Source organism: Squalius cephalus, assembly GCF_949319135.1.
Source record: "Squalius cephalus genome assembly, chromosome: 19".
In the NCBI taxonomy this organism is placed as follows: domain Eukaryota; kingdom Metazoa; phylum Chordata; class Actinopteri; order Cypriniformes; family Leuciscidae; genus Squalius; species Squalius cephalus.
The window spans coordinates 7,937,536-7,954,483 of NC_137140.1; the positions used below are offsets into that span (position 1 = coordinate 7,937,536).

At 38.8% G+C, this 16,948-nt stretch overlaps 1 protein-coding gene across 3 annotated transcripts in view; it reads right to left on the bottom strand.

The window, feature by feature from the left end:
• The window catches only part of jmjd1cb (jumonji domain containing 1Cb), a 128,748-nt gene extending 113,364 nt beyond the window's left edge, over positions 1–15,384 (bottom strand). For all 3 annotated transcript variants that reach the window (XM_079850934.1, XM_079850933.1, XM_079850932.1), the window contains exon 1: positions 15,066–15,384. In XM_079850934.1, the coding sequence (XP_079707060.1) occupies positions 15,066–15,200 (135 nt within the window). In that variant the 5' untranslated portion in view covers positions 15,201–15,384. The remainder of the gene's footprint in view (positions 1–15,065) is intronic.
• Positions 15,385–16,948: the final 1,564 nt, after the last annotated feature.

A 16,948-nucleotide genomic window follows, 5' to 3' on the forward strand; every position in this document is an offset into this window, starting at 1 on the left:
TGCAGAACACTGAACCACAGAGCTTTGCATTTTTATGTCAAATCTATTAATCGAAACAATCCCAATTATAACATTATGAAAAATAATCGACTGATTTAGGTCATAATTATGCATCTGTCTGTGCACTTCTCACAGCTCAGTGTGTTTGTTGATGACGGGACATTGGGTGACCTTTATCTGGGTGCATGTGGGGGGGGGGGGGTTAAAACAGGGCTCAGGTTCAACATGGTCTTAATGTCTTTCAGCTGTGTGCAGAAATGTGAATTTCTGCAGCTATCACATAAATCTAGACAAACTCAACCCAGTTCACAAGCTCTTTAGTTCTTTTCATTTCTCTGACTTTTTCCTGCCATAGGATGTCGAGCTTCTGCTATGTTCTTGTGGTTACCATAGAAAACAGGATGTGATTAGGAAAGGATCTGCTGGATCGACAGATGTAATATTTTCCCAAAATTACAAGCAGTGAAACTTTATGACACATGCATGTGCTCGTTGAGCAGGTCGGGTGAACCCTGAAACAGGAAACATGATTACTAGGACAACATGTCACACACACACACACCCCAACAAACTATTTTAGTTCATTTCACGGCTGGGGCTTGAAATCATGGGGGGGAAAAAACCTTTCTATTTTTCACAATCATTACTGGCATTATCTGTGTTTCCTGCCGAGAGGCCACTATATTTCTCAACAAGCAACTCACATTCTGAGGGGCCGACTACGTAAATCAAGCTAAATGAATTTCAGCTGTTCAACCAAAGAGCTGCAGACTCTAGTGCATGTTAGATGCCTGCTTTTGCTAATCACTGTGAATGATAAGAAGTGCATTATGCATACGCTTCCCGAATAGAGTAAATCAATATGTGATGTCTGGACACACACAGACCATACGTTTGGCCTTTTTTTTTTTTTTTTAAGGGCTGGGCATTGACACAAATTTCACGATTCTATCCGATTTTGATTCACAAGCTTGCATTTTGATTCGATTTCAATTCGATTCATATCATTTACTTACCTATCAGGTACAGTACATGGCAAACTATGTAAAAGAAAAAGAAAAAAGAAAAAAATCTCTATATGCATAACAGGGAGGGAACCCCAGTTGTTACACAGCCTAACTATAAAATTAAACGTTAAAATTAATTGCTTTGTAGGCTACTTGCATTTAAATTACACATAAGGACGTTTTTTTATAATAATAACATTATATTAATACATTTTTAATGACAATTGACAGACATGACAGAAACCATGGCAGATTTATTCAAACAAACAGACAAAATACTGTCTTTCAACATACCTTCTGATGTTCATTCATATTTACTTCGTGCTGTAACTAGTAAAGCACAAGAGATGATCAGTTCATGTGCGCTCCGTGCTGCCACTTCGCTTGAACTGAGGAGCTACAGCGATCTGTCACACCACATTAAATAGCACCAAATGGTATTCACTGTTCGAATTTCATAATAAAATTGACAGAACTTAAAATCTGAGACTGTTTCATATCAGAAGTAACAAAGCTTATTGCAATTTAATGAATGGGAGGCACGCTACAAAGTTGTGTTCATTCATCAACTAAAAACAGCCTGAAAGATCGATTGTTGGGTTTTAAGAATCGATATCGGTTCTTCAAAATCAATGAGAATCGATTTTTAAGCTAGCCCTGTAACAAATATAGTCCAAATATTAATACGATGTATAATAATAATAATAATAATAATTGCATTTTGTAATGCCCCTATTCACTGTCTGGACTAATTAAAACAATGGCAAAGCGTCCATCAAACTATAGTTAGTCAATAAATAACATGAGGTGTAGAGTTCACAGCACGCTTAAGGTAAAATGATTATGCTGGCCAGTTTGTTCCTGTATGCTTAGCCTAACTATGTTTAGCATCTGTAGTCTACCGCTGGGCAAAAGGATGCAGACAATATCCCAAGATAAACACCATCACAGCAGAATGCAAACTACTGAAAACAGCAAAAATGCAAAGTCATGAAAATAGCCTGTGACCTCATGCAGGACAGCATTTGAATTTTTAATTGAAAACACTCACCAAAAGCTGTGTCAATTGCTTGCAGACATGTTACTCAATAAACAGGCAAACACCAGCCAAGCAATTTCAAAATGTTGAAGATGATGTATACATCCTGATTCCAAGAGTAGAAACACAGTGGGGTATTTCAGCCTCCTAATTGAAGGCAGACGTCTGGCCACAGGATCCTCGCCAAATTGCAGCAAAGGCAAACAACTGCACCACGGAATGGAAACTTCATTTCCACTCTTTCCTCTTGGCCTCTCTGTCTCTTGCTCTCTCTCTCTCTCTCTCTCTCTTTAATAAATAAAAAGCTACTCTAATCATATAACTAAATTCCTGCATTTGATCAGAGCCCATTTTGTTAAACTGCAACATGATTGCTGTACTGGCTTGTCGTGTTACATTTACACACCTGTAATTACAGTGGCTTTAGCTGCTTGGTGATAAAGAGTCAGTAACAATGACTATCAGTGAAGAATGTTTGGGTTCAGTCCAAAACAGTCCTTAGCATCTGAAGTTAATGTAACCTATTACGAGCATCGCATTTCACTTTGACATGTCAAAGCGTTTGCATCTTACTGTTACTTGAGCAGTTGAATCTTGCACAGATACAATATAAGGATAAAAATAAGGGTAAATATAAGGAGTCCAAGTGGCAGTAGTCCAGACTCTGTCTGGTATTAAGATGCCTTCTGCCGCTGCATTTATTTCAGCCCTGGCCTGATTCTCACAGATGGGATTTTCCAGGAAAGCACTGCAAGTGAGTTCAGCCCAAGAAACTTGCATTCCATTATCACATTTCACGCGGACACGGCCAAAACCGCAAGTGAACATTCATGCATTTCGCCAGCACGTCAGGAACTGTCTCTGACTTTCCATTTTGTTTGGAGATTAAAATTATGTAGGGCCAGACTTTTGACTATTGGCATTATGTCTGGTTCACATACTCAAATCACAAACACGCTTAAGGTATGGCCACATTAATGTGAATCACCTTCAAACCAATCAGTTTTCTGTTGGTCAATGTGGCGAATTGGCGTGACCAACTTGAACAAGTGAAACTTGCTTGGGGAACTTTTTCACTCAATCAGGAAAATCCAGATTGTGCAGATTCCCATTTAAATGACTGGGAATCGCTTGCAGAATTTCACCAAACAAGTGTAAGTGTGACTGTACCTTTAGACATGAACAGATCATCTGATCGACATGTAAAGCATCAATGTAAACTGTTTTCAATGTCATTTAGTGTCAGGCAGCTCTGAGAAATATCATAGGATAATAAATCATTCAGAATATTGTGCAAAAATATCCACAAATGGTTGTAAAGAAAACACTGGAAATCAGAATAGGCACTTCTGCTTGTGGATATCTAGTTTACCTTCTTCTCAAAGCATATTTCAAAGATTTGAAGCCACAAACCCTACAAATGTTTTCAAATCCAGTGTTTAGCTCCTCCTCAGAAGCTATTAAATATAATTTTGTGTCCCGGCTGACTGATAGAAACCCATTCACCACGACTCCCAGAAGCTGCATGGCAGTCAAGCAATCTGAAAGGAGCCTGTGATTTTCACACACGCTTTCCAGTTTTGTGCACACATGCATCAGACTGTCAGAGAACCAGCTGTGGGGATGACATCTGAGGCTGAGACTAGTATATTAAAGTTAGGGACAGTGATTGTGGTAGAGTTCAGCTCAGGTGAAGTCTGCAGGCACCAGCGTTCACATAATCTAACATAGAAGCATTAAACCATATTTAAAAAGATCATTGCTGGGTTAAATGGCACAGAACTGCGTTAAACATGCAAAATGAGACTCTAGCAAACCACTGGTGATTACAAACCACGGCCACATCTGAAGGAAGGACTTCAAATGCAAGAAGCAAAAAAGAGGTGAGAAAAAGTACTATATATGCATTCAAGATAAACAAAAGCCATAGATGAAGACTCCTGAGGTCCAGGAGCACCAAAAAAAAGAGGTGGGAAGAGTGTGGGTGGATCGGGAGCCTCCTGGGATGCCTGAGCTACAGCCGGAGCAAGACTTCCGAGACCTCCTGGCTATCTGTGTGAACTCAGGGATGTCTCCCCACTGCCGCCTTAAATTACTGTCCCACGCATCTACAGGAAACATTCCCCCACAGGAGGGGGAAACACACATTATTTACCATGTCTTTTGCTTCCTTTATATACAGCAAAATATATGAATCTGTGACGGCAGTGAAGGAAATAAAAATAACGCTGACAGCTACACTACGAGCTGAGAACAGTCTCCTGCCATTTTCTCAAGGATGTGAGCGCTTAAAGAAAGCACGGGACTCTGTGCTGTCTGCGTTTCAGCACAGGGCCGCAGCACAACGGGTCTTTTCAGCGTGTCGCCCACGCTCAGATGAAACCGCACTCTGACATACTCGGAGCAGGCCCCCAGTTTCAGGCCCCCAGGGGAGCGGCGCGAAGAGGACTGGGTACTGACAAAGCAAACAAAGTTCCAGATGAGGCACTCAGGCCAGGATGTCAGCCTGGGTCTAAAGAAATTCCATCCAGTTTCTACAAGCAACCCTAGAAAATAATTTACAACCGTTCCCAAAAACAATGCAGATCATCTTACGACTAAGACCAAAAAATTGGTTGTGTATGGCTTCAGAAACACAAAGTGTTGTTTAAAGGTGCAGTCAGTAGTTTTTTAGCTTGCAATCTGCTTTTCTTATACTTTAAATCACCACAATAGTATTAGACACTACACTGCCATCTATTGACATGGATCAGCATGATCGCTTGTGAGTTTTTAAGTAGATTACACAGACATTAGTGGGCTTTAGAGAGCAGTCTATAGAAATTAATTCCCTTACCTGTTCAAACCAAAGAAGAAGCAACTTGGGCATCACTACCAGGATTCTCTCTGTCATCAAATCCTTCCACCTAGTGTACGCAGCAACAATATTTATGCTTGTTTTTTGCATTTGTCTTTCTGGCTTCAGACCTTTTCTGCTTATTTGGCCGCACAGTCATCATCTCATTTGAGTGTACACCATTTAAATGACTCTTCACAAAAACATTAACATAAGATATATTTCTTAAAGTGTAAAACTTTAAATTCATACCAAACTACTGAATGCACCTTTAAAGTTAACCACTATTTAATTTAATATATTAAATTCATCTACATATAGGCTACATAATCTAATTTTTGAGGGCTTTCTGGTGGAGATCAATCCAAATCCATGAGGATTTTAAGATTTGAGTTAAGCACAGCAGACATTTTACATGCTTTTCTTGCAGTGAAATCCTTGGGATAGCAAGTAACAGAGTCGTCATTTTTTTATTTTTTTTATTCACTATTATCACTATATTCTTCACTATAATCAACATAATAAAACACAGACAAAAAGTGTTGCCTTGAGGTTTAAAACAATAGCAGCTTATCAGTCATTTACTTTTGTCTCGGTTAAGTGAATCTATTCTGCATGGGAGACACACAATTCATCACCTGTGTAGGACTAGAGACCTACCCTGACAATGAATTGCATAACAACTGACTATCAAAGAGTAATGCTTCTTCTTTAGTAGGCTACATAACTTGCCTGAGGGATTTTGTTTTGTCTAATATTTAGGAGCACAAATCCCACTCTCAGATGTTTTGTTTCTTAAGAGCTCTATTTTTCTCACTAAACGTTCCCATTTTCCAGTTCTTCAAAGTCTGTAGCAGCAGACAAACTCACAATAGAGCACAGCACAAAGCATGTCTTATTACCCATGGAACAATGGGGCCCATTTTTCATTCCATATTTTCCCAGCATTCCTTTCTTTTCCTTCATGCCTGACATGGAGTGCCCTAATGCCAACAACCACCTGCAGGAAAGAAAATTCCAGCAGTGGGTATGCGAACGCATCCAGACTGTTTTCCTTCATGCACACACATGCTCATGTACACACACACACACACACACACACCTGATACAGACACGCACACACAAAGGCTCGGTGCTTTCCTGTGGTTCTGCAGCAAACTGGGATGAAGCAAGCTTGAGAAAAACAGTGCGCACACTGTTCATTCCTAAATCCCTCTACAAGGCAGCCGTGTCTGCTCCCATCCCATTAAGCCGGCCTTTAGGGAGCTGCGCTCACATCAAATTCACAACATCCTGCACACTGACTCTGCTCGCGCTGCCAGACTTCCAAATGGCACGTCATAAGCAAGTCTGTTTGATTATCTGCTTTCCTCTTTAAACAAGATCCGCACGGAGAATGAAAATGAATTTTGGGTTATGAAACAGAGATGCGAGGAGCTGAGAAAGATGGCAAATCCTTATCTCTGCGGTCTCTGCTTTGTGCCGTTATGTGGAAGCTCATCCATGACATACACAGAGAAAATCCAAGAGAAAACACACTAATCCACAGATATGACTCATTCGGTGCGAGTAGAGAATCCATAATCCAGATGGTGATATTTCTGTGGCACATAATTTTATGTAATATGCCACGCAAATGACAAACGATCATCCTTGAAGACTCTGAAGAAGGTGAAGCGCAAACATTCTTTGTGCAAGTGAATCTTCTGCCTTCGTAATGACTCCAGATTAATCTGCGGTCACGGGACGGGTTCACGGTACCCCTGAAACGTGTGAAATTTGCCACCGTGGTGAAACACTAGCACAGGCTGCTAAAGCGACACAGCAAACGTCAGCACCCATTTAGCATGAGCTGGGAATGTAATAGGAAATCCACATGTGAATTTCCTCAGTGTTATTTCCCCTTTGATGAAGCATTAATTTGTCCTAATTAGATTTAATACTAAGTTATTGTGTTGTAAGCATCTTTGCCCAGTGGAAGTGGTCCTCGTGCTAGGCTTAAGGGGCCAAACGCTTTGTGTATTTGAAAAGCTTCCTTTAATCACACTGTAGCCCATATCACCAGATTTAACCCAATTATTACAGCTAATTTTCACCCTCAAGATGGTTTTAATTGCTAATCACAAATAAAAGGGGGCATTAGCATGTGGAGATGGTGGAAAGGAAACAAAGCAATTAATTATCTGGACATGTTAAAACGTTTGCACCATAGTAACCTATAGATATACTTTGTTCTCCTAAAAGCATGTGTTGGGCCACCTGCCACTCAACAGTAAGATTTCCATCGCTATAGTATACTATACTATTTTTTATTATTTAAAACCGAAAACATTATTCCACAACAGATCTTTATCACAGCAGCACCAATAAAGTGTAAATAAAGTTCAAAAAAAGAGGTTAAAAAACAAGGCTGTAATTAGGCTACATCTGGTTTAGTTGTTACACTGTAAGTGGAAGGTTAAGTCGAGAACACTGCATTGTGGGATATAGTATTGCGTGCAGTTTACTCAGCCTGCATAATGCAAACGTAGTAGGTCATATGGGTGTAGGGCTGCACGATTAATCGACATAAAGCCAACATTGTGATGTGGTAATGCAACAATTATCAATTTTTTTTTTTTTTTTGTTGAAAAAAACTAAAATGTATAGGCTATGCTACAATGCAAACCATTCGGATCAGATATCATGTTAATCAAACATTGGATTTGACTGAGAACATCAGGGCTGTATTCAGGTCATCAGCCATGTTCATCACAGATCACCAACTCTGAACCCTGTGATGATTGAATGACTTCCTCATTTGAATACGTCAATGGTTTAATTTTTTGTATCTTGTCAGAGATAAGCACCCCTTGGTCAACATAACAAGGAGAAAGCTGTCTAGTGTGGGGATCACGCTGAGTCGTGGCAAGACCTCAAACATCTGCTAAAGGTCAGGTTTCCACTGTATGGAACCAATCAATGAAGCCCATAGAGCTTCCAAACAAAGAATAGTGTTTCACACAAGAGAAGGAACCTTGCCCTTCATTTAAAGGACACTTATTTTATGCTCTCAGTAATCCCCTTAAGGCAAGACAACCCACAATCCATTGGACAACCAACAAAAAGACATATGTGAAACTTGACTGAACTTATATTTGTCATATTGGATGTGCCTAATCATTCTCACTACATCACGTCTACTGCTTCTTCTGAAAACTGACAATGACCTTTTGTTTTTGTTTTTTAATCATATAAAGCAAGTAAAACAACTGAGGAAAAGTGATCATTCAAATGTAAAACTGTTCTTTGATGAAGCATCTGAACAATCATTGAATTATGCAACATTTCAACAATCAGATTGGGCTGTTGACTGTTGTGGGCAGTATGACCAAAATCTCATTTCACGTTTGAGTAACCTAATTTTATATTACTTCTACGCTACATATAACTACTTATTTTCACACAAATAAATGGTTTTATATTTTAATAACCATGTGGTAATGCCTATTTTAGAGATTTTTGAATGTATTTTCTGGATCTATAAAAATAAATATTCTACGAATAAAAGGGTCTCTTTCTATTTGGAACTTGATAAATTAATGCAAAAGATATTAATAATAAGAATTTAATTTAGTCTGGCATCAGTGCATGAACAGCTACGCAATATGTACCGCAGCTGCTACAACTAAATCAACTAATATTATAAAATGGACAATCCTGAATCTCAATTCTGATTGGATGGGCCACATCTGTAGTCTCTGACCCCGTTTCCACCTGGCATTATCATTCGTTTTTTGTTATCGGATCACAAGTCGTTACACACCTGAGGACTGCACATTAAATAAATTATGCATTCATATGCAAGATACGTCGCAGTTAAAACCCCTTAATAACTGCATCCTCTACCAGCACAATATACACTCTCATAACCTAGCCGTAATTCATTGTGGGACATTCAGCCACTACAAAGAACAATACTGGACTCGACAATTGTAAAAATTGGCATGTTTGTATCAAAGGTTTCTCGAGAGCTGCAGACACAGTTCCACCACATGATGAATAGACCAGATCTCACATTGTTTCTGGACGATCCTTTGCTCGCAGTAATTGCACTCAAATTTCCCTGGAGATTTTCACTAAATCTAAAGTGCAGCAGCCACATGCCGTGCCTTACGTGCCAAAGGTATGTGTAGATGAGTGTGTGTGTGTGTGTACATCTCAAAGGCTGTCGCGGCTCCAGGCGTGTACACACCTCCCACTGGGCCTCTCTTTAAAGGTGTGTCATGCTCCACAATGCCGCCTCCAGCTTGTGGGTGTTGCTTTTTAGCCCCAGGCAAAACAAAACTCAATAAATGTGGGCTCTCAGCAACCTCCTTCAGATCCTGCCAAGCTGTCATGACATTGAGACAAATCGAGGGAAAACAACCACTTAGACTCAGATGTATATAAACTGGGTTTAGACACAGAGTATGTGCTCACAAAGATCTGAGCAAACATTCTTTCATTTACACTTTATTTTAAGGTGTCCTTGTTACAGTGTAGTATTACATAAATACATGTTCTTACTATAGGGTTAGGATAAAGGTTTGATTTAGGGTTAGTTGCATATAATTATGCACAATTTACAGTAATTACTATAGTAAATACCATGTAACAGCCATCAAGGACACAGTCAAATTAAGTGTTAGCACTCTTTCTACAACATCAAGCAGCATTACAACACTTTACCTGTCTTCTGCTTTCCCGTGTCCACGCAACACTTCCACATGCATCATTGGGCAATAACATGTGTGACTGCTCAAAGAGGGAAGTTGAGATATTGCTCTCTAATATTGCAATCCGGAAGTGGGAAAGTATTTCTCAAAGAAAATCACTCATGCCAAAATCATCCATGCCACAACCGCATTACCTTTATGAGCCAACAAGAGTTTACTTGTTCGGAGCGAATTTAATTAAGAGCACATTCCAGCAGGCTTCGTCAAGTAGCATAACTGCCACCTCAGATGGAAGTGCTAAAAAAAGCCAAGCCCTTAGTGTAACAGTCCAGTTATTTGATTTGTGAAAGTATGCGCTGAAAACGAATATACAATACAGTCTAAAAGGCAGACATCTGGTTTCGCTTAAGTGCACATTCAACAAAAGCAGAGAAGGATCAGCACAAGGAGATAGGGCTGGAAGCCTGCGTTGGCTCAGTGGTCCATTCCCGCCTACAGAAAGCCTTGTTTGTGTTTCATTGCTGACCGTTTGCTGTCTTAGCTCGAGCTAAAAAGACTCTACCATCACAGAAACCCACACTAACACTTCCAGTGCATCCGAAATTGCAGGAAGTCCCACATAAATTGAGCAAGAGAAACAAATGAGTGCGATTCAGAAATAGAGGAATAGGCTCTGTGTGTGTTACTGCTGAGCATAACAGGATATATGACACTATTTACTCATTGCATCACCCCAGAGCTATTCAGACCTCCATCGCTAATGTGTCCGTACACACAGAGAGAGGTCAGCCAATGCAGCTCCAATAAATGTTCTAACATACTTTATTCTTTGACTGTACAGATATCCTAAATGATTCCACCTGTGTACATTTAGCACAATTAAATGCTTAAATATGCATAATTGCACTAAACCGTTCTGTAGTGCAGCCATTTCACAGCAAGACATAGGCGCCGTTCCAAAACCTAGTGAGTTGCCTTGCTGTGTGCTTCCTATGGGCAGCATCCTAAATGAAGTGGAACTGCATAAGTAGGGGGGTGCGATATGGAGCGTCTACAAAGAAAGAAACGACAACAAAAAAGGTAATTCTAAATGTTTTTCTGAACCAAGACTTTTATTCAAAAGCCGTGCGTGAAAGCTGTTGACTCTTCTCTCAGACGCAGTTTAAGTAAAGAGAGCCTGAGAAAAACGTGTTGTCCTGATTCAGCATCTGCGGACGGAAGAGATGTTGTCAGGCTGTATGTCAGTGTCATTATTCTAATGTTACCTTTTTCACGTTACGAAATAAAAAGTCTTTCAAGAAATGCACTCTACTGTCCTGTCAGACTTTATACTGTGCTTGTAGCGTTGCACAATTGTTTGCGTCTTCAATTGCAGCCTCAAGTGCAGAGGCATGTAGTCACAGTGTATATCACTTCACTATACTGTATATAAACAGCTAAAGAAACGTACCAATAACTTGCGTAACTGGTAGTTTGCATGTTAGCTGAAAGGGATTTGCAAGCAGGTATGATGTTCATTCTATTCATCAGGAGCAATTTACATTTTGTTTCATTAACAGTTCATGTTAGTATTGTGTATTTAGCACGGTAACTGTTGTTTCATACCAAGTTGAGTTAGGTAGGTATGGTGGCTCAACCTAATGAAATGTGTCTGTTTCTGCATTTGAGAGTTAAGCGCAAACCTGCACTGTGATTCACACCGCTGGACTGTTGTTGCTATGGGATACAGTCCGATCACTGGACTGAGATATCACTACATCTATAAATTGAGAAGAAAAAAAAAATAATTGCACAATTGAATTGTCTGAAGTGACATACTTCATGATCTAGAAAGTCATCACAAGTCTAATTGGGATGTCTAATTGAACACAGTAAATAATACTAGAAACTAGCCTACATAGTGCATAATATTGCTACAACGAGTAAACATGATCATGTAATTGTTCTTGTAACAGAGAAGCTCAGTAACATTTGAATGAAGAGTAGTTTTTTCCAGAGAGGAAACTGGCTGGTACAGGGCCGGGGTCAGTCCAGGTTAAACAGGAAAGATTCTGGAAAAAAGCATGTGTCACATGCAGTGGGCTAACAGCAGTGTGGCATTATTTGATCTTTATTAGAGAACTTGCAGAAAAAAAAGGTAAGAGGTTTTTTGTAATAAAAAGGTAATTTGTTTTCTATGCACTGAATACCCCACAATATATAGTATACAACCAGAGGGCAATTCACAGAATACCATATCCCACAATGCAATCAACTTGGCCTTCTAATGCCAAATGAAGCAGAAACATTTCATCTGTGAGATTTAATCTACATTATGATTATTAGATTGGGATGACAAAAGCTACAAAGCTTAGACTAAAGATGAAATATGTCATTTCTAAAGCAGTAGCAGCATCACTACACTATACGGCCCTATAGATTCCTTTTCATTTTTTCCCAAATCCCTGTTTTATGACTAGATTCCACGATTCCATCTGTGTTTTCAACATCGTGGAAATTATAGGGCCCTACCAAACAAAATCCTTTTCAAGCAGGTTTCTTGAATAAGAACAAACTAGGATGCTAGGATTCTATTTAGATATTTATATAGTAACGGACTGTCCACTACAAGGTTAGTCTTTAACACGTTCAATTGAAGGTTTTTGCATTTCATGGGAAGACAGACAAGGAATGTACAGGAGAGAGAGGGCCTATCTAACTCAATAATAAAGTACAAAAGTTCAATGTTTTTCCACCTCATTGCATTCACTTATGCGGCGTCCTTCAACACTCCTGGCAAACTACTGTCGCAATCCGTCCCCGAAAGGGAACACGCTAGAATGCCCTGCACTCAGGTTAACGCTCCGGGCAACCTTTAATGTTTAAACTCGAGGCCTGTCAGCCATAAACCTCTCTCGTCGATAAGTGTTAACCATCTCTCGTTCTAAACCACTATTTTACAACCGCGAAAGATTACAAGAGGGTTTCTTTAGATTATGTAAGCCTAATCCACCGACAATTAAGATAGGAAATGTGTCATCGCCTGGCTTCAGACAGAACTCTTGTCATTCCCAAAGTAAAGGTGCACAAAGGAAGAGTGCTCAGTAAATCTTTCTAGAGAAGATATGGAAACGGAGGCTCGCTGTCAAAGGAAAACAGTGCAGGGTTAGAGTGTCAGTCAGACTGAACAAAGAGCAATTTCTCTGTAGGTTAACTCCGGTTCAGGGGAACGGCTGAACATAGCGGCCTTTATGCTGTGCTGCAGTGGGGGAGGGCGGTGAACGACCCCCGGTCTCATGTTACGAGCTGTTTTCTTAAGCCACAAATCACATGGCCACTTCCAGCTCTTTACAGCCAGTTGTTGTCAATGTGATTGAGGGCTGTAAATGAAAGCTGCATTGGTGTTCTTTGCAATCAGATACTTTTCCATCATCATCCCAGACATCTCTGTAAATAACAGTGGTGCGATGTCACGGGGGAAAAGCTGAAGAAATTTCACAACAAAATGATACGTGGGCCATTTTACTGTGTGCTAAATATATACTGCGTTACATGGTGGTACAAAAGTCTGCTATTTCATGGTAAATAGACTAGATTGTGTAAATAGCTTTATGATTTTCTACAATATTCTACGTTTAATTCTATAAATTAAACAATAAACACAACTTGTTGGCTTTTACAGTAATTTTTCTAATTTTGGTGTCGCCTAATTTATGGAATTTTGTTGGTTTTGTTTAAGTGGCAAGTTTCCATGTTACCGTATTCTCTCACAACGCACAAATGCCCCACCAGACTACAAGCTTAATTATTACTTTTCCAACAAACAAACAAAAAGGCAAACAGACAAAAGCATTTACAGCTTGAGCTTTCAGCTGCAGGGCAGCTATTGAGTGTGGAAAGTTCTGTGTGCTGATTAGCAGCAGTACAGTTGGTGACCTCAGGACACAGCCCTGAAAACAAACGGCTAGCGTACTGTACACACTTACTCTATACACACAATGACAGGAGCCGCTCCATTCATCTCCACCACATGAGAGCGGTCTCGCTGATCAAAGACCAGGCAGGATTTTGCTTCAAATGGATAAGGAATTAGTGTAACGGCCTACATTTGAGATAAACAGTACCTGTCAAAAGTTTGAAAACGTTGTCATTTTTTTATGTTTTTGAAAAAAGTATCAAGGCTGCAAAAATTCAGTAAACGCAGCAATATTGTAAATTATTGCTACAATTTAAAATAATTGTTTTCCTTTTTAACACATTTGAAAATTGTATTTATTCCTGTGAGGGCAAAGCTAAAGTCCAGCCATCAGTGTCACATGATCCTTCAGAAATAATTCTATTTCTGCTCAAGAAACATTTATTGTTATTGTCATTATTAATATTATTAATATTATTATTATTAACAAAATGTTGAAAACAGCTTTTGTTGCTTAACATTTTTGTGGAAACAATGATATTATTTCCAATACTTTTATTCATCAAGGATGCATTAAATTGATCAAAAGTGACAGTGAAGACATTTATAATGTTACAAAAGATTTCTATTAAATAAATGTTTTAATAAGGTTAAATAAATGCTGTTCATTGAACTTTCTATTGATACAACAACGCTGAAAAAAAGTATCACCATTGACATTTTAAATTACATTAATTACACTAATAATTATTTGTATTTGATGCTCATGTAATCACAATATTTGACATTGCTTATTTTATTAAAGTGTCAATAGGATCGTTTAAATAAATGGGCACATCATAAGCTAGCTGTACTTGTAAAGATAAAAACAGGTATAATAATTTTAAAAATAGCTTCAAAACAGCTAATCAAATTAAATCAAAAATGCAAATTTTAGATTTAAGGGTAGAAGACCTATAATCACGTCAACCGCGCTGTTGTTTTAAAACTACAACATTTTAAGGTGGATAGACATATGTTATTACATTTATACACTGACAAATAATAGCTCTAAATTATCTATAAACATAACGGAGGGCCAAGGAAATTAGGAAACTATATTCATCATGAATGAAAACATGCCAGAATTGTTTTATGACCCTGGCCATTTACACAGATCTGTTACATTTGGTAAAACTGTTTGCAAAATGTTCTATCATGTTTTCAACAAGCTTGACAAAGGAAAAATAATATAAGGATTTTAGATATTTCAATGAGAAATCCTGGTGCAAAACACTAAAGCTAAAGAAGACCCTTAATTAAAAATCTCGTTAATTGTATACAAAAATAAATAAATCATTCGGATTTCAAAGGGTATAAAAGTCACAAGCTGACAACTAATATTACAATCCACCACCGATGACTGAGATCCAAATATAGCTCTACTACACGACTCCATTGCCTGACTGACTTCCAAGCCTGTTTCCATGTACCAAACGATCAAAAGCTAGAATATTCTGACGTTTAACAGCCTGTTCAAAAATGTCATATTCTCACTGAGATCTCCCGCTCCTAATAAGTCATTTTCGCAGAATGTTAGCCATTGTCTTACCGTGAGTTCGGGATTGTCGTGGTCTCGGTGAGTGACGGCTCGGATGACTCCGGTTCGCCATGACCAGCGAGCGATGTGCGCGGGCTCCAGCGGCTCCTCTCCGCTCACGCACAGGAACCGCTTCCCGACCACCATGGCGAAAACCCTCGAAAACTTCAACGCTCGCACCCTACCGACCGCACATTTACACCGTTAAACTGCGTTCTGAACAAAAAGAAAGAAATAACCGTGATTTGTTTCGCCTTTTGCGTGTCAACCGCAACCCGGGGGATTTAAATTTCTCTCAGCCTCCACCCGCGAATGGTCGCTCTCGCGCTCCGTGAAACTGAACACAGGACCGTATCACTGCGAACGTAAAACTGGTATCCCTCCGCCTGAACAACTCACAAGTCCATGTAAAACCGCAACAGGGAGATTTCTACGTCCGCCAGACAGATTCATTCTCAATGGAAGACAAGCTGCTTTTCTACTACACTCCAGTGTGCTGAAAATAGTGCTTAGTTGTTGTTGTAGTTTTTGGTATATGCGCAGGAACGAAGAACATAAAAACAAACAATACAAATTAATCAATCAATAAATTCAATATTATAGAACTAATTGACCTCATGACATTACAGTTTTTCTCAATCGCTTTTGCTCAATTCTCAAATTGCACTTTTTTTTTCAAAACAATGCTCATATCTCTGAACAATTAGTTTCTTGTTCATATCAGATTTGACTTTCTTATTAATTACGAAAATTGCATTAGTTGTGGCACATGTGTGCAAAAGAATAAGTACAATTTGCGGAATTACTAAATGCACATTGTTGATCAAACTGATTAGTTGATTGAGTTAAACTGTCAAACTCTTCACAACTTCTAAACACTCTTTCATCATGTGAGCCATCAAATGCAAAATGATCCATTCAGTGATCGAAACCTGACAGACATGATATATTCCATAAATATTTATGACACAGAATGATTGTAATGTTGACTAAATGGCCTGCCGTTGTAATGAAATAGGAATCACAATCAATAAACCAATCAAGTATGGAAACCAAATAGGAACATTCGAGAAGAAGATAAATAAAAAATATTATTAAAAATATGATTTATATAATATAATTCTATACAGATATAATTCATTCTATGAAAATACACAGCATATGTTAATTTTTATTCTGTCATACAACCATACAGATGGTTCACACTTCAGACTTTTGCCAGTTTATAGTTGACCTGTGGGCTGTTCGTAGATGAGCACAAGAGGAGTGCTGATAGAGGGAAGCATATCCACGGGACACAATCAGTCCGTGTCACCTTTAGGTCAGAGCAGAAGATGGAGACAGATATCTCATGGCTGATAGAATCACAAATCATAGAGCGCGGCTGAGATGCTTGTTGGTCCTGCAGACACTCTGCTGAAAGCAGGACGGCTAATCTCTGTCTGAAACTTTGAATGTTGAATGCAATAGGGCACACTTACAATTAGAAGCTTCTTAAAAAGCAATGATAGAAAGCAGCAGTGGAGAGAATACAAGAAAAATCACACAATAGTAATACATTTTTCATGTTTCTTCACACGCAGATGTACTGTACTGTGATTGCATGGTTGAATTTATTGTGGCTTCACTTTAATATAGACCCATTATTATGTCAGCATGAAAGAAATGCTATATGAAAGAAATAATTACCTTCTGCTAAGAGTAAAAAGTGTTATTATATTAACCCAATGTGTGCTTACACAATTAGATGCTTAACACCTTAGATGTTTAATTAGGCTACATGAAGCTGCAAGACGTAGAATATCTCTCTTCTTAGGGAACAATAATATTACCAAGAGAGATCACAATTCACAGATGTCATCTGTTGGAGGATATGTGTATATGCCTGATGTATA